Source organism: Strix aluco, chromosome 13 (assembly GCF_031877795.1).
Source record: "Strix aluco isolate bStrAlu1 chromosome 13, bStrAlu1.hap1, whole genome shotgun sequence".
Lineage (NCBI taxonomy): Eukaryota > Metazoa > Chordata > Aves > Strigiformes > Strigidae > Strix > Strix aluco.
The window spans coordinates 1,568,367-1,594,362 of NC_133943.1; the positions used below are offsets into that span (position 1 = coordinate 1,568,367).

Below are 25,996 nucleotides of genomic sequence, written 5' to 3' on the forward strand. Positions count from 1 at the left end.
ATCGGGTGGAAGATATAGATCTTATTCCTGCCAAAATAAAGGTGGATTTGGATTTGCTGTCTGCTTTTGATCATTTCATTGTAATATATGTGCAAAAAAACCGCTGATATTTAAGTGTTTGCTTTGCTGTTCATTAATTACATCATTTCTAAATGGAGCCTTGCAGTGAAAAATTACGTGGCTTTTTAGGAGAGAGTTATAGCTTCTTCTAATCAAAATATAACTTGAGTACTAGCGAGGGTTTCAGGGATGCAACATTTTTTCAGGCTGCTGTCAATAATTTATGCACTGGTGCCAGAGAAGTGAGAACAATCCCAATATTTGGATTTTTCAGGCTCAAACTGGCCTGCTATAGCAATACAAACACCAAAAGGCTCGTAAAGCACTGCTTTATAGTCACCATGACTTTTAATGTCAGTACTTTTCCACAATGTTGCTTTGTGAGGCAGGGAACACGATTTCCTCCACATGAAAATTCATTTTCTTAGTCACAAGTAAAGTGATAGGGTTTGAGAAAGGTGTGCCAGCAGGTAACAGGCTGGTAGCATCAGTTTTTCTTTTGCATTTAAAAAAGTATAGATATACCAGCTATCACAAGCCTGTAAATCCATCAGGAAAGAACAACCCCCAGCTGTTCCAGACCCGACAGAGACGAGCAGCTCTGCCATGCCGGGGGACCACCTTCCTTCAAGGGCACCAGCCACATCTGGCAGCAGCTGGGCAGATTCGAGGAGGGGTTTTACACCATTTGGGGTACTTCAGGAGCAGATTTCTTAAAACCTTCTGGGCCAAACACCACCACCACAGCCTGGGCGGGCCAGGCTGCCCCCGTGGCCCCTGCCCGCTGTGCTCCTGCGTCCCCACGCAGCCGTGGGCACGTGTCCAGTGGGGACGTGGACATTATGAAGTTGCAGGATGGCCAAGGGCCCCGTGCCTGTCCTGAGCAGACCAGCCGTTCAATTGGAAGCCCCCTCCCGAGCAGGATGCTCTGCAGAAGGGACCTCCTCCTTGCCCTGTTCCAGGAGACCTGGGGCCAGGGCTCCCAGGCGCTCGGAGAGAATGCAAATGGCAACGCTTCCGCTGCCCTGGAAATATGTTTGCATTTGTTCACTTTGTTACTAAAAATGCTCGAGTCACATGGGAATGCCTGGGAATGTAGCCCAGGAATTTCGTTTGTAAGCAGAATTGTGTTTCTGGAGATTATTGACCTGAACCGTAAATAAATATTCAGGAAAAAAAAAAATAGAGATAATCACAATTTATGGTCCTTGAGATCATCTATTCAATCAGAAACAGCTGGAAATATTTCCCACAGGGCCCTCACCGATCTACTGTCAAGTGACCGAGCCCTATAGATTAGAAAATAACCCACAGCCCTTCCGCGGAGGCTGAGTGGATCCAGTTTCAGGCCTGGAGCCTGTGATGGGAAAATCCATATCTCAGATTTACAGAGGCTGCCTGATAACAAGCACTGTTATTCTGCCAGTTGGACAGCAGGAACGATCGCAGCAGCTTCAGAATCCTGTTTGTTCAGTGCACCCAGGCCATATCTCCTCTCTACCCCAAGGATTGCTACTTGTGCAAACTGCAGTTATGCAGAACAGCCAGTCTAAAATCTGTATTCTGGTAAGGTACCGACCTCAGAATTTGCATTTACCTCAATGGAATTTTTTATCCCAGTGAACAGCAAATTGCTCTGATACACAGAGTTCAGATTTTGAGACTAAGAGACAGCCAGCACACAGCAAACATTAATCAAAAAACATCTTCAAACCAGCAAAACTTTGAAAAGCCAGTGCAAAGGACAGTACACTCAGGCTGAATTAAAGTTGCCAGACAAGTCAGATACAATTGCAAAAAATAAAGAACTATAATGCCCAATCCATCAAAAAAACCCTTGTATACAAACTTAGAGCCCAATAATCCCAATAATACCCACCTCAGAATTTTATTGCATCAGTGCCAGTGAACTGGTGTCCAGGTGATTTAAATAGCATCACCCTGTCACTTTAATATTAAGCAGTTGGATATTCTTTGGGATTACAGGTAAAATAATGTGGTTCTGCTCTGCTCTATGGTAGCCACCTAACATACCATGCTGAAGTAGAAGGTAAATATTATATATACAGATTGAAGTGCATAAGAAAAAATAATAAAATAATTTTTGCCATTGAGTGGCGGTATCAAACTCAAGCACAGCTTGTGAAAACCCCTTTACAAGGGAAGCTGTTTAGCAAGAGCTTGTTATGCTGCCAAGCAATATACCTGAGTGAAGAAGAAAGGTCAGTTCTGATGCTGACTTTTGACTTGATAGCTAGAAGAATTACATTTTATTTCTTGCTTTTACCAAATCTGAGTGGAAGTGAAGGAAGAAACAGGCCTGCCAGAGGCAAAGAAGAGAGCTCCTGTTGGTGTTTTCAGGAGGGAGGGCAAATCACGAGTGATTTGGTGGGATGTGGAAGGACAGACACAGTTTTCACCCTGGATGCTCTTTGCTTATTCAGGATCTCCTTTTTCCTCCCCATTGAAGAATCTCTTTTTCTGTCTTCCTCACGTAGACCATCTTTCCAAACCCCTCATTACCATTAACTTTACACACTTTTATCCTACCTCACAGAGCTCATGTTTTAGTTAACGGTGTAGGTTCAGTTACAACAATCGTTCACAAACACCAAATTATTATGCAAAACCAGGTCAATAGTTATTAAAAGCTGAAGTGAATCACCAAACAAAAGTGAATCCTGAATTCCTGCAGCAAACAAAAGTGCTGGCACCACAGTTCCTGCCTCAAACCCTGCGTGTACCCTGTGCTGCCAGGAGCCAGGTGTCAGTGCCAGAAATCACCTGAAAATAACCCACAGTGACACACACTTTGGGGTTCCCCTTGGTACCATCCCAACCCTCCTCGGAGTGCGTCACACAGCTCTCCATCATCCTGGGGCACATCCAGCACCGTCCTCTGCAGCACAAACTGATGCAGACAGAGGATTTGCCATTTTCTGAGCACAACTTCCCAACTGAGGCAAGCGATGGCTGCACGGGCTTCTGTTTAGGCTTGCTGCCTTTTTTTTTTTTTTTTTTTTTTAAGCCATTCATAAGGAACTGGTACAGAATGTCCCACCACAGACAGCACCAGTTCAAGACTAGAGAGCCTCCCTTATACCAGACTAAAATATTCTCATCTTTCATGAGCTGATGCCCCCAACGCTGAAGCTGATTTCCATCCCTTGTGTTAAAATTCAAAAATAACACTGAATGTTTCCAAAGCCAGGTAAGGCCACAGAGCAAGACTGCAAGGGAAGGAAGGAAATGAAGCCCAGTTGGTGTTAATTATGCAAAACAAGATGTGACTTAAAGGATGTGAGTAATGTCTGGGTACAACAGGTGCCTGATAAGAGAGGAGGAAACCCAGACCTTTCATCTGTGCCGCAGAAGCGGACAACTGCGATAGCTTCATTTATAGCAGAGATAACGCCACTTAGTCACCTCCAGGGTGGATTACAAACTTCACCAAGTACTTTCATAAGAAGCAGAGGCGATGTGCTGCCCCCGTGTTGGGGAGCCTGGCTGCCGGGGAGAGGCCCCGCTACGTGCTGTGGCGTTTCAAGGCAGCAAGATAAAGCTCAGGATGGGCTCAGCACTCGCCTCTACCCACCAGAAATACGGGGTCTGCTTCGACAGCCATCCGTCTGTCCATCCCCTTCTGGGTTACAGCGGTGGGCTTTCCTCTTACCTCCCACGAGGCTGGGGGGGTGCAACCCAAAACGGAGCTCCCAAGAAGGGGTATTTCACAGGAGATCAACTGGCTCAATCATTTCCAATCCTCCCAGATTTGGCTCATCTCAAAAGCTTGCAAACACGGCCCTGCAAGAGCTGCACCCAAGCCTAATATCTCTGCATCTAAAGCAGGCACTTCTATTTTCTGTTTGGCATCTGTTTTTCTGTTTGGCAGCACCTCATTTCTGTTTCACAGAACCTGATTTCTATTTGGCACCTCGACACAGACCTGGGTCAGGCCATGACTGGTAGCCCACGATGCCACCGCCAACGTAGCAGTCACTGTTTTGCCAACATTTTTGTCATTCCACATCTACCTTCTCTTATTTATTTCCAGGCATGATAGACCAAGCACAGTAACTGGGCAGGGGAGGAGAATTCCTACAGCAACATCCAAGCAACTTATCTGACATATGTATGGCAAATATTTGTCACAATTCGTCAATAAATTTATCAGTGGGCCTAATTTTTCCTACCCTGCCTATAGCTAGAAGCATCACAAGCATCAAACACATCAGAAATACAGGATGCTGCTCTAGATGGATTTCGCAGCAATGCACTTCCATGCAAGGGGCATATCATCGCAGTGGATTAAAAGATAAAGATCCAGTTATTCAGGTTTTATGAACTATTTCTAAGAGTTAGGTAAGAAAAAATTGAAATTGCCTTCCCTAATTTTTAATAAGAAATTTAATCTACAGTTTCCATCCTTACAACATACACAGAAATGATTAAGTAAATAATGAGAAGGAAAAAGTTCTGCTCCTTGTACCACCAACAGATGGCAAAACCACCCATAAGGGCACCCTTTGGTTTCAAGAGGCAAGGCCAAGTTTAAAAACCACTTCTGTAATAACTTGAGACCACTGCCAGCAAATTAGAAAATTCCACGTGCAGTATCAGTTTAGACAGGGAATTAGCTACTTCTTCAGGCAGGAGCGCTGCCTGCGCGCTGACTTACCGTAAGCCTACAAACACCAGCCAGAAAGGATTTGGAGGTACATGAAAACCTCAGCAGATAAAGTCGACACATCTGCTCTTGATCCAGCCTAAAGATAGTAAAATGCCAAGTGACCAAAGATTTAAGACAGAACGTGGCTACACATTCGGAATGTCTCAGAAGCACAAGTTGTGCATTCCCCAGGGGGTTGCACTTTCACTTCACTAAATTGCCTGCATATTTGCTTTTTTCTGATGGTAGATTAGGAACCATGCATTTCCTTAAACCGCCAGCTTTTGGCCAAGACACACACGCCCTTCCTGGAGACCTGCCAGCCCACACTCGCAGAAGAGGCAGATCTGGAGAGCCACGTTCCAAGGCGAGCTGCTCCAGGGCCAGCCCAGGAGCCAGCTGCCGGTGACTGCCAGACACCCACCATAGACCCAGCTCCCTCGGGCCGGGCAGGCGGGAGCACAGTTCAAAAGAAGAAAGTTTGGCTGAGTAGCCTGACCCCTCTGACCAAGGCCCAAGGTTCAGCCTTTTGTTAAATCTTTATACAACAATTTTGTGACTGTGAACAGCGCGAATTTGAAAGCCCAGAGGAAGAAGTGTATGTTCCATTTAACATGCTTGATTGTAAGGGGAACTTTTTTTAAAGGTAGGGAATAAGGAATATAACCTCAAAAACACAGGTAGTAACACACATTCCTCTAGGGCAAACCAGCTTCTGACCCCCGAAACCCCTGTGTGCTTTCAGAGGCAGGTTATGTGAATGCTGCACAGAGCAGGCTACACAGCCTTAGTGTGAAAGCCCCTGAAATATTCTGTATCTGTGGCTACCTGTTCAGTGCTCACTTACACACACGGTTTCTTCACGCAACGTCGTCTCCTGCTGCCAGAGGTCAGGAAGAAAACTGCTCTCCAGCTGTCACTGGGAGCAGGACACCAACAAACCCCGTCCTCCAAAGCAGCCCCGCTCCCCTCTTCCAGGCACACGCGTACGACTTGGATATCTGATCTGTTTGGGGGTAGATTATGGCCTTGCGAGGCACAACACCTCTAAGGGACATGACCAGATGCGTATCTGACGTGTGACCACGCTGTACGGGTGTCCCGGGGGACGAGCAGCAGAGGTGCCGGCTCAGCACTGCCCAGGTGACGCTGAGAGGGGCCTTTATCCTGCACCACTATTTTAGCAGGGTGGTAGCAGGTACGTACCCAAAACTCTCAGGGCTTTCCAAACAGTAACTAATAACATGCAGAATCACCCGTGGTTAACAGAGTAGGGCACAAAACGTCCGTTTTGGATGTCACCTTACTGTAGTCTGCTGCTAAATTAATGCTTTACACAGTACTAACAAGACCTGAACCGTTACCACTCTGGGGAGCAGCAGCAGCAATAATCCAAGCGGAGCACTGAGGGAGGATGGTGGCACTTCTATTGCTCAGGGTTTAAAAGGGGAAACCCTGAGCAGTTCTTTGTATTGGCTACAGCCATCCAAAGCTGAATTGTCTCAGCACCTCTCCACATTTGGCTTCCATCCGAACAGCCAAATCTGCACCTCTAACAACTAACTCTGGGTTGAACCGTGCATATAATCATAGCTGTTCTACTGATTGCAGAACATACACAAGGTGACTCCAAAGCGTTTAGCTAGATGATGACAATAAGTATTTTCTGTCCTCATTGGGAAGGAAAAGAAACAGGCAGATACTGGAGGTTCCAGGAAGAGGCAGTATTATATTGGCTGGACAAATATTTTGCTGCTTCATACAGTTTCAGCAAAACAAATAATATGACCTGAACCTGACAGTTAAAGTAACACAAAGCCCTACAGAAGATAGGACGTAGCCTCTATCACAAAGCACAGGCAACTCTTCAGCTCTTCCAAGGATATGCAAGAACAAAATCAAAGTATTTACTTTATAGGCCACATGATTTTTGGGAGCGCCACGATTCATCCCAGGGAAGAAATCACATTCAAACATCTACAGCCATTTCAGGGTTTAAATGTGCATGAAATGAATAAGTAATTAATTTCCTGCAGAAGAAAGGAATGTAGAGTTCTCTATCAGTGGTACTGCCAACACATATAAACATATGACACGTCTCAGGATCAGTGGTATTTCTCTTAAAGCCTCAGCTTCCAGAATCCCACGATGATAACATGACGCTCCTCCCTGGCACTCTATCAACCCCACAGAGCCCTCGCTCCAAGGACAGTCTCGCCCTCACGGGCAGTGGAACAATCTCCTTTTTAGAGAAGAACGGGGAGGTCTGAGGGGCAGAGCAGAGCACCAGGGTGGCAGGGCTGAGGGGAGATGCCAGCCCTCCCGCGCACACCCCGCCCCAGCACGGCGGCGTGTGCCTCTTCGGCTCCTCCTGTTTGCAGAGGGAAATCAGAAGAGCTGGGAGATCCAACACATCACCCTCGCGCTGGGATTTTGCTTCAGTGACCCACAGCTCAGCTGCTGAATCCTGAGCCAAAGCAGGGCCTGCCGGTGCAAACGGGAACGGCTGCTTGGAGGAATCCAGCCCAAAGCAGCCCTACGCACCCGGGCAGAGCAAAGGTGATGAGCTCTAGCAAGAAACAACGCTGTCCATAGGGAAGAAATAGTCAGATATGTTTTAAATATGTGTTAGGGATGGAGGCAGAAGGAAAAAGAGGTGAATTAACTCAAAGATTTACCATTTTAGAATGCTAAGCTTACACAGGTTTCATACAATTCGCAGTGATACTAGCAACATGCTGAGTTTTCTCACTCCCAGTTTTCTCTCCCTAGAACCATATGGTCAGACCCCATTTTCCTCCTACCCCTCCATACACACAAACAATGATTTTTATTTCCCCTTTTTGGTTTCATTGCTAGGGCTTTTGTCAAGAGCATACTGTCTAGGTGGGCTTGCCTGTAACTACCCCATAATTACAGCGTCAGCCGCCTTTGCTGCTACGTCAGGGTCTGCAGTTGCCACACAGGCAGCCGGGGTCTCGCGGGGACATGCTCCCTGTCCTGCACGAAGAAGTTCCCCCGTGCGTGTCGGCCCCGAAATACAGAACCCAGCAGCCACACGTAAAAGCCTTCAATTGGGAGATGCTCAACTCGCACTGCTGCAGCGCTACAGCACACCGGCAAAACACAGAGCAAGGTTCAGAACTTGTGCGTGTGCTACTGTTGGAAAATGATGGGATCAGAGCAGATTTTTTTTTCCCCAGGCATTTGAGTCTCTCAGCTTTGAGCTGGTTTCCAGCACTAAATACAGTGAGATGTTATTTTTTATTTTTTAATTCTATATAAGCTCCTTTTAAAATGGCATTTTCTTCCATTACCCATTTATTCACCAATTTTCAAAATCCTAGACATCGAATTTCTATGCTTGCCTGTCCTTCAAGCAACATTTTATTGTTAAGAACATGACCAATAACAAAGCAACATTTTTAACCACCATATTCTATTTATTCTCAAAAAGAAGCATCAGTCTTGAAGCCTAGTAATATTTTATGTACCACACAGACAAGCTGTTCTTTAGAGTCTCCTGTCCTTTCCTTGTTAAATCACATTTGCCTGTGACCCATGAGCACTGCTCCCGCTGGGAAAGGTCTCTGCCCTCCGAGACAGACACACACATAACTGAACAATCAGTGCCAGAGCAGACACTCGTGGAGAGACAAACCTTTTCTGCGGGGTGTAGCTGCAATAACACACAACGTTCCTATTAGCACTAAATAAATAAATAACACGGACTTCTTTTCAGTGTGGTGTGGGCTTTTAAATATATGTGTCATAAATACGGCAGGAAATGGGAAGGGGCTTGGTTTGTACCCTGAGGATGACTTTTCACACACATTAAAAATACATTGTTAATGCATTTTCAGGGTAAAGCAACCTGTTTCCGAGGATCCCAGAGGACAGGGCGCACAGAGACCTGCTGAGGCCTGAGATTCTCCATTTGCTGAAGGGAACCGAAGCACGTCAGGGCACCGCGGGCTCTCAGCGTGAGGTGAGGACAAGGCTTTGCAGGGAGCTCAGCAGCAAACAGCAGAATTTGAAGGATCATTTGGAAACCCGGCCCTGCAGGCCTGCCTCCCGCTGCCTGCGGAGCTCTGGGGACAAGGCCCAGCGGGATTTAGGAAAAGCTAAACATGGAAAAAATTGCAGAGCTGAGAAGAGCACATCCATCACATCCCTCCCAGGGCGCAGGAGCATCTCCCTGCTCTGGGTTTGGTATGACCTGGGCGGCTCTACCCTACCCCCCGCTGCCTTCCCAAGAGACAGGAGCCATAAAATCAATCCACACGTCGCCTATACAGAACGTAAAAAATATAGCGGTGGCTTCTGCTCGCCTTTCCACACCGGGCCGGCGGCAAAACGCGCAACCGGCAACGCGAGCGGGGTCGGAGCGGGGGGGACGACGACGCGTGGGCAAGGCACGAACCGCGGGGCCAAATGCGGGAAAACCACGATTATCTTCTCACTCTCCCAAAAACGGGGGTCGCCAAAGCCCCCCGCCACCTCCACCCGCACACGGCAGCTCGACACCCCCCCATACCCCATTTCACAGCGCGCTGCAGCATCCCGGGGCAGGGAGGGATAAGGGGGGGGGGGAAAGGGGGGGATAAGGGGGGGATAATAGGGTGATGATGGGGGGGGCACCGGCTGTGCCCGGGGGCATCCTCAGGGCTGCTCCCCACTCACGGCAGCGCTCGGAGAGGGCGGGAAGTGGGGGGACGGGGCAGGATGAGCCCGGGGGGGAGTGGTGGGAGGGGGTATATGTGTGTGTGTGTCCCCAGGACCGCGGTGCCCCCCACGGCGGCGGCCGCCGTTACCTCCAGCCCCGGGCGGGGGGGCGCGGTGCATGCGCAGCTGGCGCCTGCCCTCCATTCATAAAAAAAAAAAAAAGAAAAAAAAAAGAAAAAAAGCGCGAGCCGTATCCGTCCTCCGCAACTCGCCACACGTCCCTTTCCAGCCCCCATTCATAAAAAGGCAGCCGCGCATGCGCGCTGGCGCCCCGGTGCCCACCCATTCATAGAGTCTGGAGGCCGCGCATGCGCAGGAGGGGGCGCTGCCCTCCCATTCATAAAATAGCCATTTTCCCAGGCAGCGGCGGGTGCAGCGCCGCGGCTGACAGCGCCGCGCTCCAGGTCCCTTCCCGCAGCTCTCAGCCGCTCCTGCCAGCATTCTCCCAGGTCCGGCCCCCCTCGTCCGCCTCGGATTTGGGATTAACTCGCCCGCGGGGAGATGGTCGTGGCTGAATTCTTCCAAGTAAGTGCGAGATTTGGGTTTGCGAGCGAACGTTCGGTGTTTTTTAAGTGTGGAAAAATCAAGCCTGCTCCCCGGGGGAAAATCTTGCGCTCTTCCTAGATGTATCTGTCTCGTCCCTTAAAGATCGCTGATCACAGGCGTACTCCTGCCTGTGACTTTCCTAGCAGCAGTTATCTATAATTACATACGGTGGGTAGCTGCCTGGTGCTTCACGACCTAAAGCAGACTTTGCATTCTGAAGGAATATCCCGTTTCTTGAGAATTTGCATCTGTGTTCCCATGTTTCTTGTTCACACCTCTTTTCTGTGTCCTTTCATCAACATCTGCATCTGGTGTACGTACATGGCAGGCAGGTTTCACCACACTTGCGTCGGGTTGGTTTGCAGGGTTTTATAGCAGAATCAGGCTTTCTGCTGCTGGGATGTCCTCTCCTTCATCCCTTCTTCCTTCCCCAGAAAAGGAGCATAAATATATGGTCACCTGGGCTGACAAATCAGAGTTGGATATTCCTTGCTCTGGAATATGAAAACTGATTATGTGCATTTCCTCTCTTTTCCAAAGCCCTATGTCTTGTTAGTGTCAAGTAGTTCTGAGCTGTCTCCATAATAGGACACTTCAGGGACCAGCCACTGGTGTGTCAGATCTTTCCTGCATGACCTTTGCTCTTTAGCATGTTATTTCATATAACTGTCTCCTTTTTTTTTTTTTTTTGGCCTCAGTGCCTTATTCCATCACTGTTCTGTTCCCTGCCTTACTGTACACTTGGTTGCTTCAGTTTTAAATCTGGATGGATTTATACATTTTAAAGGCTAGATAAGTAATAAAAATGTGTACCTAGAATCATTTCATAAAGGTATACAAAGTGTATTATATATGGAGGAAAAACCTGTCTTGGCTGCTCTTCTCTACCAACTGCGTAGCAAAGATAAGCCAGGATTTTATTTTCTGGTACCAGTCCTGGCGTCACAGGAGAAAGACAAGCCTAGAGACGACATGTTCTGAAAATTCATTATCAGAAAGGGAATGGAAAAAACAGAAAGGGGCATATAAAAGGCACAAAGGTCTTCGGGGGAAAGCAGGACTGGAAATGCAGACCTTGGAAATGGCAGTGCAAATGAATATCAGCATTGATCACAGGAGGAAAAGGCTTCACTCTTTTTCTTCAAGTGACCAAGGGTCTGATTTCTTCATTTAAATCTTTTATAGCCCCGAGTTTTTCCTTAAAGGGTGAAGGAGGGAAAGAAAGAGAAAAGGAAAAGCATCCCTGAATTATCCAGAGTGGAAAAGGCACGTTCTAGATTCTTTAAAACTTCTTCAGCTGCTACCTTTCTTCTATACCATGCTAAGGGTACAGTATGTCAAAATCAGCTCAGGAATTGCTGCTTAATTAGGTGCAGAAATGCAGCTTTCCCAATATTAAGGGTTTCCCCTCCTCTCTTTATTTTGGGTTAAAGACTAAAGCTACAATTTGTGCACAGAATCACAATGATCCCGATGACTAGCTTCCCCCTTCTCCATATAAAAATGAATGATAGCAGGAGGAGGGGTTGGTCTCAGTTATTGGAACCCCACTGGGGATGTCTCATTGATAAATGTGCCATTTTCCATGGGCTACTGTGTTTTCTGTTGCTAGAAGGGACTCTACATTGGTATTATAAAATTAAAAAGACTATTTCTGAATACTGCAGTCCTTTTGAAATCCTCTGTGAGGTATGTGCAGGGGAGAAATTATTTGTTCTCCTCCTGAAACAGCAAAACAAAAGCTGTTTTCATGGAATCATGACTAATTCCCAAACCATACTGGGAAATGCAACGTCTCAAAAAGCAATTCCCCCCCTCCCCCCAAAAAATCCTGTTATCAGGCTTCAGTGAAATAAAATTAACAACCCTTGCAACACTACAGCAATAATTAATTCACAGTTCTGATAGTTTTCCAAATATTAACCATAAAAAAAAAAAAAACATTAATCATGTTGCTGTACAATTTCCCAAATACAGCCCAGTACTTAAAACTGCCTTTTTATAGGCAAACAGTTGCACAAGTATTGTTTGGTTTTTATTCTTTTTGAATGCAATACAACCTATTTCCTTAAGAAAATATAAAATCCTTCTAATACGTTTATCATTTAGTCCCATTAGCTTAATAGATCATATCTGAGCATAGTTTTCTGGCCTTAAAATAAACGTTCTTACCCAATAAAAAGCTTTGACTAAGAAATTTCAGTCCCTAGAGATCTGAATGTTAGTGGGCCAAAATGTGCTTTATTCACTTGCACCATAGGAACAGACTTTAGCTGGACAGAGACAGCTTCTTGGAAGTCTACAGGTCTCATTTCCCAGCTTCTGAATTTCCACGCTCTGGCAAGAATTTAGTGTCTCATTTTAAAAATGGCAGGTTTCCCTAATAAGCTTTCTAATTTTTTTTTTTCCTTGTTACTCATAGAGAAAATTCTAGCTGGCCTTAGATAGGTAAGGTTGCTAAGGAGGGGAACAAAACGAATTAATATCAATATTTTGTTAATATTAATGCACACTTGATGGAGAAGAGTGCTTTTTTTTCTTTTTTACAGCATTTACAGCTTGACTCAAAATTCAGACAGCCTAACTCAGTCTTAATGAACTCCAACATTATATATTATTCTTAATCACACATTAAAAACATGTGCCTACTGAAAGGTCTCCTTTAACTTCAAGTGTCATCTTCCCTCATTAAAAGCTTTTACAGAACCTTTTGACTTCCCTCGGGAGCAGCGTGTCCCTTGCCGCTGCTGGGGGGTCTGGACAAGAGGATGGGATGTCCTTCAGCCCAAACAAAGGCAATGGCACAACTGGTCGCCTTATCACCAGCTCCTCCTCCGCTGGGGCTGGGGGAAGCGAGTCCCTCATCGATCCCTCTCGTTTGCCGTGGCCGGCAGCACCCAGCAGCATCCAGCTTTCCCCCCCTCCAGGTCCCCGCGCTGCCACGCCTGCCCTGGCCACCCCTCTGGGCACACACAGACCCTAGGAAGCCCTATAGATCTTCCCTCTGCGAGTCCCTTCCGATAGCAAGGCTAGCTCTTCACCACACACCTGGCTTCGATTTCAGCGCGTGTCCTGGGTATTTCCCTCTTTTCCAGAGGGCTGGTGGGAGGAGCTGGAACGTGCCGGTGAGCCCTGGCCCCCAGCACCCGGCCGGAGCCAGCACGGCCAGCCTTGCCCACCCACCCAAAGCACGGGAGGCAGCTGTGAACAGCACTGCTTAGATAAGGTTTTCTAGACCGTGTAACCAAACCGCCAGAGGAGAGAGAAGAGTCATGGATGTTCTAAAAGCAGTGATAAATCCCAGGAATTTTGCACTGGTTACCATCAATTCTGAACAGTGTTGATGTTCGCAGGCCTTGACATATATGCCCGCCCTTGACAGTATGCTACTTCAAGTATATTGTTTTCAATTACGGTAATTTCTCTGTATTCAGACTTATCTGTAAAGATTCTCTTGTGGGTTTTTTGTTTTCTTCCTGTTGCCCTATCGATTTAGAAATTCACGTGTCCCATATAGCAAAGAAAATAAGCAAATTTCTGCAGTACATCTTCTGCAACTATTGCTACCTGTATGTTAATCTTACAAGGGGATGTCACATCACTTCCAGAGACTGTAATTCAGCTTTTGCCTGGATAATAACAGGTCTAGGACCACAGTAACCAAGAGGAGGTGTAATCCAGCTGTTAGGTGACAAGATTCAGAGGTCTCTGGTCTGTCCCCTCGCCCCCACTGACCCACAGCAAGACTCCAGGCGAGTTCAGGCCTTACCATGGCTCCCACGGGCGTCAGTCAGGGCTTGGCCTTTCATTTCCCTCTGGTAATTTTTCTGTCCCTTCTTCATGAAAGCTTGTGATGCTTCAATCTTGGAAAATTCTTGGAAACCTGTGATGGAAAATTCTCATTGAAAACCCAAGGTTGCTTTACTCTGCTCATGATTAGAAGGGAGAAGGCAGCTCTTCCCATACCATTACTGTCCGTCCCACCTAGTACCATTATAACCATTACAGATGTCCTAGAGCTGGCACCCACCGCCACGGCAATGGGCAGTGCTGCACCCCCAGCACATTCAGCGGCTCCCGGCCGATACAGGGCAGAGGCCCAGGCTCAAGAGAGGGGCCACCAGCGATGTTACAGAGCACGCAGAGGACAATCCAGCACCAGCAGACCCAGGAGGAGGCTTGGTTTGCCAAGGCAAACGGCTCTTCCCTGACACTGGCGCTGTTCAGACCCAATGGAAGGGACAGACAGCTCATGAGGTGTAATTATGGCGTAATTCATTAAAGTGATCCCTGATCTGGTACACACAGCTTACAAAGGATAGAAAGAGTTATTGATGGCTCCGTTACTTCTCTGACCATACTGGTGGTCTCTCTATTAGCAAACACGCGCCAAGCAGCACGTTTGGGGCTTTACTTTTTTACAACATTTAAGGCTGAGTCCAGATGTCTGCGCATCAACATCTCACGTTGAAATTTTCTGCATCTTTCAGAAACGGGTTGGGCAAAACTGTGGTACCTTGTACCTGGTGCTGGGTGGACAGGAGGTGAGAGCACGTTTTCCCACTTTCCTGTTGATTTTGCTGGGACTGTGGGCACTGGGGATGTGTCAGAGTCACACTGGCGCTTCCCAGGGCCGGGTTTTGCAGGATGGCTTCTACACAGGACCCAATTCTGGACTTAAGTCCCTTATTCTTATTATTCTTTTGTTACCGCATACGTCTAGAGTGTTGTGAAACATGAGAAAGAACTTATTAACTAATAGGTAACTGAGACAGTTATAAACATTACATATTTCTGCCCTCATTAGATATTTAAGTCAGGATCCATTTTGTTTTTCAGTAACTGGAAGACAAGTTATCCAACTCCACTTTGAAAGTAAAGATACTAGAACCTTATAGCTTCAACAGTTGTTCTGAAGACTGAATGAGCTTTCTTGGGGGTTTCTCACAGAATTGCCTACAAGGAGGTAGCTTTCTATAAAATGATGTAGGCAAGTCCAAAATTCTGTTAAAACATAAGATCACTTTTGTTTTAATTTCATATGACTAAAGAATTTTACAAAGCTTTTGAGTCTGAAATAATACCAAAACACTTTAAAATAACAGTTGGTTTCCTACAACTTTAGGACTTGTAATTATCTAGTACAATAGTAATTTTAAATTGGCAATATCTTGATGAAGAGATGAAACAAGCACTGCAGCACATTTATGAACTGGACTTTTGAATCCAATTTTAACTCCCTTGGAAGGAAGTGTATTTTGACTTGAAAATTGTATGTGGTGAGCAACCATACAGTCCCTGGATGGCATGGGGGAAAATAAATTTTCTCTACATGGGAGTTTGCTGACATGTCAGCTTTGAAAAGAACTTCACTGTTTCACCTGCCTCTAAAGAATGAAAAAATCCCAGTGTAAGAACACACGAATTTTTCTTCCTGTTGTCTGCTTTCAGAAAATTGCCTGTACAATTGCAGCCAGTGAATTTGTGCCTACATTAATGCTATAATATGTCTGTAATTACTGATGATCAAAGATTAACTAATTTTGTTTACAAGTGTTCTGTATGGCAATTTTTCTCAATTAAAATGCAATTTCCAGTCAGGCTGGATTAGTGCATTGGACAATAAAGCCACTGCATAGAGTGTCATATCTTCCGCAAAGTCACGGTGCTTAACTACCTTAAATCTCCTATTCTACTTTATTATTATCTTTCCTTCTATTTCTCTTTTTTTTTAATCTACAATTTTCTTTAAATGACATATTTTGTTATATTAAATCTGTTTAATTTGAGCAATTATATCTGCAAGTAGTACCCAAGTGCCCTTGCCAGAAAGGGCAGATCTGTTCACAACACCGGTGTCACAAACTTCAGTCCGTCCTTATCACAGCAGATGAGCCCCACAAGCAGAAATGTTCTTTCTTAGGAGGTCTGACATTTGCAGCTCATCTCTAGTAACCATCCCTTTCCTGGTTAGGCAGGGTGGCTGCCACAGCCAGCTTCAGACAAGTGGGGAGAAGAAAAGGGGAGATGGACAGCTCAGTCTAGTCTTTCTTGCCTTCCCTCCCAACCAAAGTGGCTCACGTTTATCACCACTTCAACCCACGGCTGCTCCAGACACACAGTGGCCAGTTCCTTGTGCCGTACGCTGAATTAGGTCACTTCAACATCTCGGCCAACACCAGCAACTACACGACACAACTGACCACTCTGACCCCCACCTTGCTCACCTGCACAGGCCTTCAGAGTCAGTGCAAGAGCCCCAAGGTTACACCCCTTCGGCTCTTGTCCTTTTTCAAGGTCTTAAGTTCTGCCAGGTCACCCCAAACATTAATGTTGATTGGGGATGTGGCTGGGACAGATAGCAATGTTGCTGCTTAAGGCAATGTCGTCCTTGCTGACGAGCACCCTGCGTGCAGGATGGTTCCTGGTGGGGCGGTGAAGAAGGGCATCGTGTCCTGCTTCTGGTGTGGGAATGAGCTTTCCTGCTGCTGAGCGGACATCTTACCAGATACTCCTGTAAACAATCACAAGGAGTCCTTCTATCTGCCTGCAAACTGCCTGCGTTTCAAAGGATGACTTGCTTGTATTGTTCCAGTCATCCTGAAACACTTTTAGACTGGTCACAGCTGTGTTTTTCCCCTCTGGGGAACCCATCAACCAAAAAAAGTCAAGTTATGATGTCTTGGAGGATATTCCAGGGAAGTCACCAGGATTCATGCACGTAGCCAGGCAGGCACACCTCAGCCGCAAGACTTCATGGGAGCAGTCTGGCTTCTTGACTTGCTTCTGACCAGCACAAGTCCTTAACCTGAGAACTGGACTGGAGTCCTCTTTACCAGGAGAGATGGAGTGCTGTGGGCACATACCTAGTGTCCTTTGCTGAAATCTGTCTTTTCATGGGTTGCAGACATAAAGCTTAAAGCAGAAAGAGCTCAGGGAAAGATGTTCTCGAGGCACGTGCCGGTGGAAGCACACAGACCAAAAAACTGAAGTAACCACACCATAAAATATCGTCATTGTTGTCACCTGGGCAGATCCCAAGGGAAGAGAGCCTCCCTGCAGAACAAAGGCCACCCAGCTCGCACTTGAGTTCAGCACTCGAGATGTTTGACCTGGATCTGTCACCAGCAATCTTACTGCACTGCTGAAACTTCTGGCGACAAGACCATCAGCAGCAACGTAGTCGTGGTCCTTGGAAAATTCCATAAATATCAAAAATTTATGTCTCTTAAGAGTAGCTTGAAAGGTGAGAGCAGTTAACTGCGGAAACCCTCCGCTCAGGAGTGAGAAGGCAGGGCAGAAGTTGAAGGACCGTGTGTAGCACGAGCACCAAAAACTGGTAGGGTGTGTGTCTGTAGTGTTTCAAAGGTGATCTTCAGCAAGGGAGATGTTGTGTCCAGAGCAGGGGTCTGGGAATTCGGAGAGCTGGGTCTTATTTGGCTGTCTTCACTGCAGGGGCTTTATCCAAGTACATTCTGTGCCCAAATATCTGCAGGGTCTTTGAGTTTCCCATGTCAGGGCTTCCATTTCCCTTGCTCTGCAGAAGTAGTTTGCCCGTTTGAAAGAATTTGAAACAGTGTTATAATGAAAAAAGATGATGAATGATTTTCAACATTAACTATCCTGAAGTGTGGTGTTTAGTCCAGGGTTCATTTCCTTTCTGTGATAATTAACTCCCAAATCCTGATTAACATTATCTCCATTAAGCCACCCTTAACGTCTGCCTGCATATGGCCACGTCTGTGTACCAGGTTCTCGGGTGTTCTAAGAGTGCCCGTGGCTATAAACCTCCTCCAGATTAATCTGATGACATAACTTCCATGAGATGTCATCGCTCGTTCTGGACCGTTGCAGACTCTGTGACTACAGAGTTAATGTCAAGCCCAAATGCCAGCTCCCGTGTGCAGCTCCGGGGGAGGGGGGGGTGGGGGGCTGCCCTCCCGCCTGCTGCCCTCCTGTGCCGGGGCAAGGGGGTCCCCGGGCGGTGCCACCAGCAATGCAGAACGTCCTCAATGTGCCAGCCCAGCTCAGAGCTGCCATGTCAGGGAAAATCAGCATCGACAGAGGCAGCGGGTGCTGCCGAGGGGCTAAGCAGCTCTCCTCCACACCCGGGCTGGCACACGGGGCACCTGAAAATCCATAATGCTCCACAGAGCCAGTCTAAACCTACTGCGAATGGACCGAACTCCAGAGACTTGTGGAGTGGGAGTGAGTTCAGGCCAGAACGCAGAGCCCCGTGCTAGAGGTTATTTAAAAATTAAGGAGAGGCAACGAAGGCAGCGCTGCCAGTGACATGAAGGAGCAGACAGATCGGCTCGTAGCGCCGTTCAGCGTGCCACCATTTCCTCCAGCTACCTTCCATCTAATATCAGCTCTGCTGCATTTACTCTTGGCAGCCAAAACAGCTGCATCTCTCTCCTTAAAAAAAAACAAGACCAAAAAACCCCGCTGTGAAGTCTTCCTGCAAACATAACACCTAGCCGATACAGAACTGACTATTTTGCGAAACTCTGGCTTGCAGCAAAGCACTTTTTATATCATGACACTGGATTCTGGTGCACAAAAGAAAATTGATTTTTTTTCCCTCTGCGTGCCCCATAGTTGTCAGAATCATTGCTTCTTTTTATTTTTTACATGCAGTAAATAGGAATAGATGCTTTAAAAACTCTCTTGTTTCTCAAGTCAGGGTGTCAATGAGTAATGAAATCAAAAATTTCAAATGAATGGCTAAGGCCCCACAGCGAAGTTTAACCAGTGAAGAGAAACAGCATAAGGGCTGCGTTACAATAATCATCATTACTGCTGGATAAAGCACTTCGTCCTGCTCGCCTGGGGCAGCGGGCGCTCGGAGCGCGGCCGGCGGGACGCGGTGCCAGCATGTGCCGCACGGACCACGGGCTCGGCTGCCGCTCCCCGGCATCAGCCTCTCCTGTGGAGCTCGGGAGAACTGGCAGGTTTTCAACCCCTGAAATGCCAAGTGATCTACCAAAGCAACGATTTACAAATATAATAGTGGGCTCTAGTGACATTTTTCAGTGGGTAAAAAGGCACTTCTCTTTCTCCTTCCAAAAATGCATAATTAGTTCATGCTCCAATTTCTGTAGCATTGTGTTAAATTTAGGGGGGGATGTGCTCTTGCAGGAGAGGCGGACGTTCACTCACACACACACATATTTCTCATGTCTGACTTGGTTGAAGTTGGATGCAGTTTCTTCCTGACTTTTTTTCAGACTGCTGTAATATTAAAATCTTCCATGCTGTTGGAAAAGGTTAATTTGTTTGTCTGAACACAAACACTGGCACTGCCTTAAGCTGGTCACTATTTCCTTGTTCTCGACACCAAAAGCTTCTCCCCCTCCCCGCAACTTGCTCTGAAGCTTTCCTCACCGCTTCTTTAAACTGATCTCCAACATTTTATTATTTATGAATAAAGGTCACCCCGTGAGGAAATGGCACATCTACTAGAAAACAATGTGCACTTTCTAAATTTGAACCAAGTCGTTTCCGTTCTTTGATTTAAGTTTAGTTACTTCCTGTGGTTTCTTGTCCTACGCCGCTGCTGAATCTTTGGATCGACTCCAGGATAAATTGCACTCTCTCAATGAAATTAGAAACGGCGGCAATAGATGGCTTAGCCAGTATAGTGAGTAAACAGCACTTAAGCTAAATATTAGTCCACTTAGTGTTTTGAAGAGGAGTCCCTCATTGCCTGCGGGAGGTGACATGGCAAGCGTGACCCGCGTGTGTGCCCTCCGGTGAGCTGTACCCGTCCGCTCCCACCCCGGGCTGCAACCAGACGAGTTGCTGAGCAGGAGCTGCCGCCTCCCGTGGAAGGGCTGAAGGCAGCCGCTGAAACCAGCGGTCCCCGACGGGGACGGGACACCCCCGCGATGAAACCAAGCCACCCCCCCGCAGGCAGATCCCGGGTTAGCGAGGACAAGTGCTCAGCCCCACGCTCCCGAGCGTCTTTGTACCAGGCCAACGCTCCTGCGAGCCACAACCTGGCATCAGGTTTTTATAAGGATCGGGGTCAATTGGGGAAAACCCCCCAGGCCTTAGATAAGTTATTGCAGGCAGTTTGCTGACAGAAATACATGCGAATATGCACCGGTGACCCTAAGATGTGCTCTCCCTCAGTAAAAATGATGAACAGGCACTTCAGGAGCCTGCAGTAACAGTAGCCCTGCCAGGACCGGAGGAGCTATATATGGCCAAGGTTAGGGAGAGGAACAGGAGGAGTGATGCACTTTATACTGGGGCAAGTGCTCTGACTCCCTTGGACACAAATTTACCTTGTAAGACCTTCCGCATAATAACCAGCCTCAGCAAAGAGCCCTGTTTGGGCTGGGGTTGCAGGGTAACACAATAACGATGCACTCTTTCTCTCCCCCGCCCCTTTTCTTTCTCCTTTCCTTCCCCCAGGATACTTAAGAGCAGATTTTTCACCGTTAATCAGACTGCTTTATCAATGGAGCCCCGGATTCCCCACAACATCACCGTTGTCCCCAACTCTGTGATGGTCCAGCCCTTGCTGGACAGTCGGATCCCCTATGGGCGGCTGCAGCATCCGCTCACCATCCTGCCCATTGACCAGATGAAGACAACTCACATCGAGAACGACTACACCGACAACCCCACCGCTTCCCAGCTGGCAGCCCAGAAGCACCCCCGCGGCCCCCACGAACTGGTCCTGACCAACCAGCACCTGCAGCGGTGCGAGCAGGATGTCACCCACCCCTGGATTTCGTTCAGCGGGCGCCCCAGCTCCATCAGCAGCAGCAGCAGCACGTCTTCAGACCAAAGGCTCTTGGACCACATGGCCCCGGCGCCCGTGGCGGAGCAGTCCTCCCCCCGCGCCGTTCGCATTCAGCCCAAGGTCATTAACTGCAAACCCCTGGACCTGAAGGGACCCGTGTCTCAGGAACTGGACAAGCACTTTCTCCTGTGCGAAGCCTGTGGGAAATGCAAGTGTAAGGAGTGCGCGCTGCCCCGCACTCTGCCTTCGTGTTGGGTGTGCAACCAAGAGTGCCTCTGCTCGGCACAGAACCTGGTCAACTACTCCACCTGCATGTGTCTCGTCAAGGGCGTCTTCTACCACTGCACCAACGAGGACGACGAGGGCACGTGCGCCGACCACCCCTGCTCCTGCTCCCACTCCAACCGCTGTGCCCGCTGGTCCTTCATGAGTGCCCTCTCCCTGGTGCTCCCCTGCTTGCTCTGCTACCTGCCAGCCACCGGCTGCGTCAAGCTGTCCCAGAGATGCTACGACCAAGTGAGCCGGCCCGGATGCAGATGCAAAAACACAAACAGTGTCATTTGCAAGGCGCTGCCGGAGAGCAAAGGAAGCAGGCCAGAAAAGCCCTTTTGATGGTTTGGGAGGACGCTCCACGGAGGGGGGTGGCCTTGGCTCTTTTTAATAACCTGTGTTCTGAGGATAACGTTAGTCTTTTGCCTTCGGAGAAAGCAGAGGCAACTATTTCCACAAACTGAAGCACTTTGGGTTATTCAGGGTTTTGGAACTGGTCAGAATTTAAATAGATGGGGCCAAAGGAGGAATCTTAATAATGTCAAGTGAAGGCTGAAAACCTATGTATATCATGAAGTACAGCTGCTTAAAAACTCCTGGTTCGGACGGACGGCTGCTCACCATGCCTGCACGCCACAAGAACCATTAACTGCTCGCTTGGCAGGCACGGCCGCACAAGCAATACCCATTCCCAGCTGCAAAAAGCTGCATTGGATTCGTATTCAGGGTGGGCTTCTTGTTTTCACTTTCCTTCCAAACTCTGATTTGCTCCCAGCAGCCTGTTGAAGGTGACGGGTTAAGTCCCTGCACCCTCCTTCCCCACCCGCACACCGTTAGAAGGGCCGTTTGCACACAAAGTACGTGTTTCTCAAAAGCTTTCTGTGTCCCTCGAAGATGTTGAACCAGAAGTAAAGATACAGTTCATTTGTTTAAGGGTCTTCTAACATTTAGGCCTATCGCTTTCTTTGCACCCACCTGGCCACACTGATTTGGACCCTCTTTTTAAAGCAAGATGGTAGCAGGGTTGCTCCCTCCCCGGGAAGAATAGCGGCAGGATGTGTTCAGGCAGTTGTATCAACATCGTGTCCTCCTGCCTGTAAGCCGATCCGTAGCATGAGGTTTCACTCAATGGAATATTAATTTTACATCCACAGTACAAACCCGCGCCAGAAGGCTGTTGGTCGAGTCCCGTTTCCCCGGCGCGTGTGCTCACCCCCAGTGCTGGAGCAAAGGGGATCTTAACTCACACCACAAAGCAAAGACGTTCGGTGTCTGTTTCTCTAAACCTCTTTAAGCTCTGTTAAGAAGTCACAGAAACCTAAGTGTACCATACACCTAGGTGTATTTTTATAGGGATATCAATCGAGTACCTCCTCTCCTGGAACAAGCTCTTCTTTGCTCATTAAGATTTCTAAATTTTTTTGTCCTGGGGATGAATGGCATTTGCTTGAAGTACAGCCCATTCCCCCATCTCTATTGCTGCTGCTCGACTTTTGCCTCCTCTGTACAAAAATGTGTCCTTTTAAATGTAGAGAATGCTTTTAATGTTTATTTTAGTGTCAACGAAACTAGGGAAAGCCAGGGGAGGGAAGAGAGCGTACTTCAAGATGTGCCCGTGGTTTTCAGTAAGTGAATATCATCGGCTTTATCCGTGCACTCATCCTAAGGCCCGTTCTGCATTCCCGTAAGATGCAGTGACCCCTTAAGATGCAGTAACCCCTTTCTCTTGACAACTACAAGGTGCTAAATAAGAATCTTTGTCCAAACATGCAACACTGTAATAAGTAGGTAGGTACTTGTTGCATGCAGAAAACTGATCTAATCTCTTTTTTTGGGTTGGTTTTTTTTTTTAATTAGAGGAAATTTCCTCAGTAAATGCACAGCAGTGACAGTGAAATGTCATCTCTAATTAGATAAGCAATAGGCAGAGCTCATGTAGCATTTCCAGGAATCCCATTTGCTTGGTTGCAATACAGTTGCTGCGTAGGGGTTGGCAGGAGTGTACTGATGGGACTTCTGGTGTCTTTTGTTGTCAGAATTCATTTAACCTGGATGACTTGGGCTTTAGTTAGGCTTAATTGTATATATTTATTGAATGGGGAATTTAAAAAAAAAGCCCACAACTTCCTATATTTATAACGTTTGCTAGCTTGTATATGATAAATCATAGAAAAAGGATACTACGTCTGTCACCAGATACTTGTAGTTTATCCTTGTGTTGACCATATGGGGACACCAGAAAGAAGGAAGCAGGGGGGGATCCAGAGCTGTATTTATTACCTTGCACAAATTGGAGGGGAAAAGATAAAAGGAAAACCAATCCCAAACTAACTGAACCATTGGTTGAATGTATAAGGTATTGTATTTAATAAGAGAAATCACTTTCCTAAGATGCAAACAGGCCAGAAGACACAGCAGGAGAGGTATTTGCCTGCTGCCCTCCTCTATTGGGACCATACGTATCCAAATGGCCTCCACCTATGGTTGTTTTACCTTTTTGACCCTCTGTCCCTGGCTGTTCCTGAGGGATCTGTGCTGAAAATCTGCAATAGCAAAGCCCATGGCTTAGATGCATGGTCCTTGCAAGCAAATACAACGCTGGAGTGGTCGCCACTGTGCCAATCTACACTCATGTATATACACCCAGCAATCCCCTCTGGATTTACTTTCATTGTACATAGTTGTAAACTATTTCTCTGTTGGTTTCTTTTAATATATAAATCCTGCTATGGTGTAAGCCGATCCCGGGCTGGACGACTGTAAAGCGTTAGTGGATGTGTTAGAGCAGTGGTAAATGTAGCAGAGTGACCCCCCCCTCTTCTCCTCAGCCTCCCAGCACAGCGGTCGGATTCTGCTCCACCAGCTCCTGGCCCAGGGCAGGGAAGCGCTGAGCTCTTTGTGAGCACTCGGAAAGGCTGGGGGTCCGCCGAAGAGGGGGCTCTGCCGCGGCACGGGGCTGGCGGAGGGTACGTCTCCGGTCAATAATGTCTGTATCCCCCATCCTTTCTCTTCCCCCATCCCCTTTTAAGGTACTTGGGTCTCCTGCCAGCCCTGAGACGTACCACGGGCACAGTGCCGTGTCACCTCAGCCCGGGCAGCTCTGCCCACCCGTCCCTGCAGGTCGGGTCCCTCCCCAGCGACCCGAGGGACGGCTGCTCGTTAGCACAAACACGACATTTGCTCTTGGGCCGCGTCAGCGCGGTGGGGTGGGACCACGAAGGCGAGAGTTGGGGTGAGGGCAGGTTCCCGCGGGACAGGCGCCGTGCCACCACAGAGCAGCTCCAGAGGAGGAAGGTTGCAGGGCACTTGGGCTTTACTGCCCTGAACTGCTAATTGCTGTAGCAGGTTCATTGCCAGGGTTTGTCCTCTGCCCGCACACAGGAGCCAAGGCCCAGGAAGCAAAAAGGGTGATTTTACGGCGCACGGGCAATGCCACACCGTGTCCCCAGCTGGAGCTCACCATCAGCAGACAAATAAACCACCACCCCGCCCCAGTGCCCACCGGGTACAAGGAGTGGCTACTAAATTCATGCCACCGGCTTTCCCACCCGGATGAGCCCTCGCCCTTTCGCAGCACTGGGTATCCCCCCTCCCACGCTAATAAAGGTTTCCCCCTTCTCCTGTTACCACCCCACCACATACACACCCTGAAAAGTTACCACAGAAGGTTTTCTTTGTATAGAATATTTATTTTGAAGCTCTATTTTAATAATATTTATTTTAGAAAGTCTACTATTGTAAGAGTTCTTCTGTTTGTGAAGAAAACAAGTACTGATGAATGTACTGATCTAGAAATTATATATATATATATAAAAATATATATTGTTAAATATATAAATGGCTGTTGTGGTTTTTTTTAAAAAAAAATCCCAAAGAATGTTTATAGCAATTATTCTAAAAATACAAGCAGAGAGTAGCCCAAAATCAGTTATTTGATACGACACACACCAGGAGCAATGGAGGGAGGTGAGAGCCCGGGTGGGATAACTCGTAATACAGACAGCACGCTGGCCCCGGGGACCCTGGCACACGGTGCAGACCCCCCTCACCACACGGGAATCGCGGACCCCAACACGCACCGTCGAGGGTTGTGACAGCACCATGCAGCTGCCACCTCAGCCACCAGCTCCGCGTGGGAAAGCCGCGGCCGGGGCAGAGCTTCCCGGGGAACGGGGCACCCCCGAGCCCCCGGCATGGTGGTGAACCCCTGTGCCAACAGCCAGAGGGGAGCCCCAAAAGCACGCGGCCCCTCGCCGGGATGGTCTCCAGCCCCATCGATTTATTCCGGGCGAGGGCCTCGGGGTGGTTCTGCCCCACGGCCTGGCTCAGCGGGGTGCACATCGTTTAAATATCCCGCAGTTCACCTGCCGCGGGGAAGAGCTGGCTCCTCCACACACAGGAACACCCTGCTCTATCCACTTGTAGGAGCAATTCTTCCCTCCAGCTCTAAAATATACCAGGGAGATCTGCACTGAAGTCAGGCTGCTTCTTCCACAGGGCTAGAGCTCAACTTGTACTATGAAAATTGGGCTGGAGATTAAAAAAAAAAAAAACCCAAGTCAGTGGTAGCCACCGCGCAGAGTGGTTTTGTGGAGAGGCGCGTCCCACGGAGCCTCCCTCGACATTTCAGCCCCACTCCCTGCTGTCGTGCTTCCCATTTCTAGGAGCAGAGCCCCTGGGTTTTGTACCCGGAGCCGTTAGAGACGGGATCTGCTCGGGCGCCGCAGCCACAGCGATGGGGTGAGCTCGGAGGGACGGCGCGAGGCAGGGACGGGACGGGGGGCAGAGGACAAGGCCAGGAGGGCTCTCCCCTCCCGCCACCTTCTCTCATGCTCATCCGAACAGCAATAACACAATAAGTACGTGGCCTCAGGCAGGTGTAATTTTCATAATTTATGAGTCTCCGGGGCAGGAGGGGAGCTCCAGGCTTCATCATTTCAGCTGCCTGCGCGGAGCTCCACATCCTGCCA

The 25,996-nt window shown here is 48.0% G+C and overlaps 1 protein-coding gene across 1 annotated transcript; it reads left to right on the plus strand.

Annotated features, from left to right (window-relative positions):
* Positions 1 to 9,431: 9,431 nt before the first annotated feature.
* On the plus strand, positions 9,432 to 24,811 carry SPRY4 (sprouty RTK signaling antagonist 4). Its single transcript, XM_074838335.1, has 2 exons — positions 9,432 to 9,979; positions 20,423 to 24,811. Exon 2 carries the CDS (start codon positions 20,469 to 20,471, stop codon positions 21,366 to 21,368), a length of 900 nt encoding a protein of 299 aa, XP_074694436.1. The 5' UTR covers positions 9,432 to 9,979; positions 20,423 to 20,468; the 3' UTR covers positions 21,369 to 24,811.
* The last annotated feature ends 1,185 nt before the right edge of the window (positions 24,812 to 25,996 follow it).

Excerpts from the sequence above, each read along its gene's own strand:
- SPRY4 (XM_074838335.1), top strand. The coding sequence starts at position 20,469 with ATGGAGCCCCGGATTCCCCACAACATCACCGTTGTCCCCAACTCTGTG.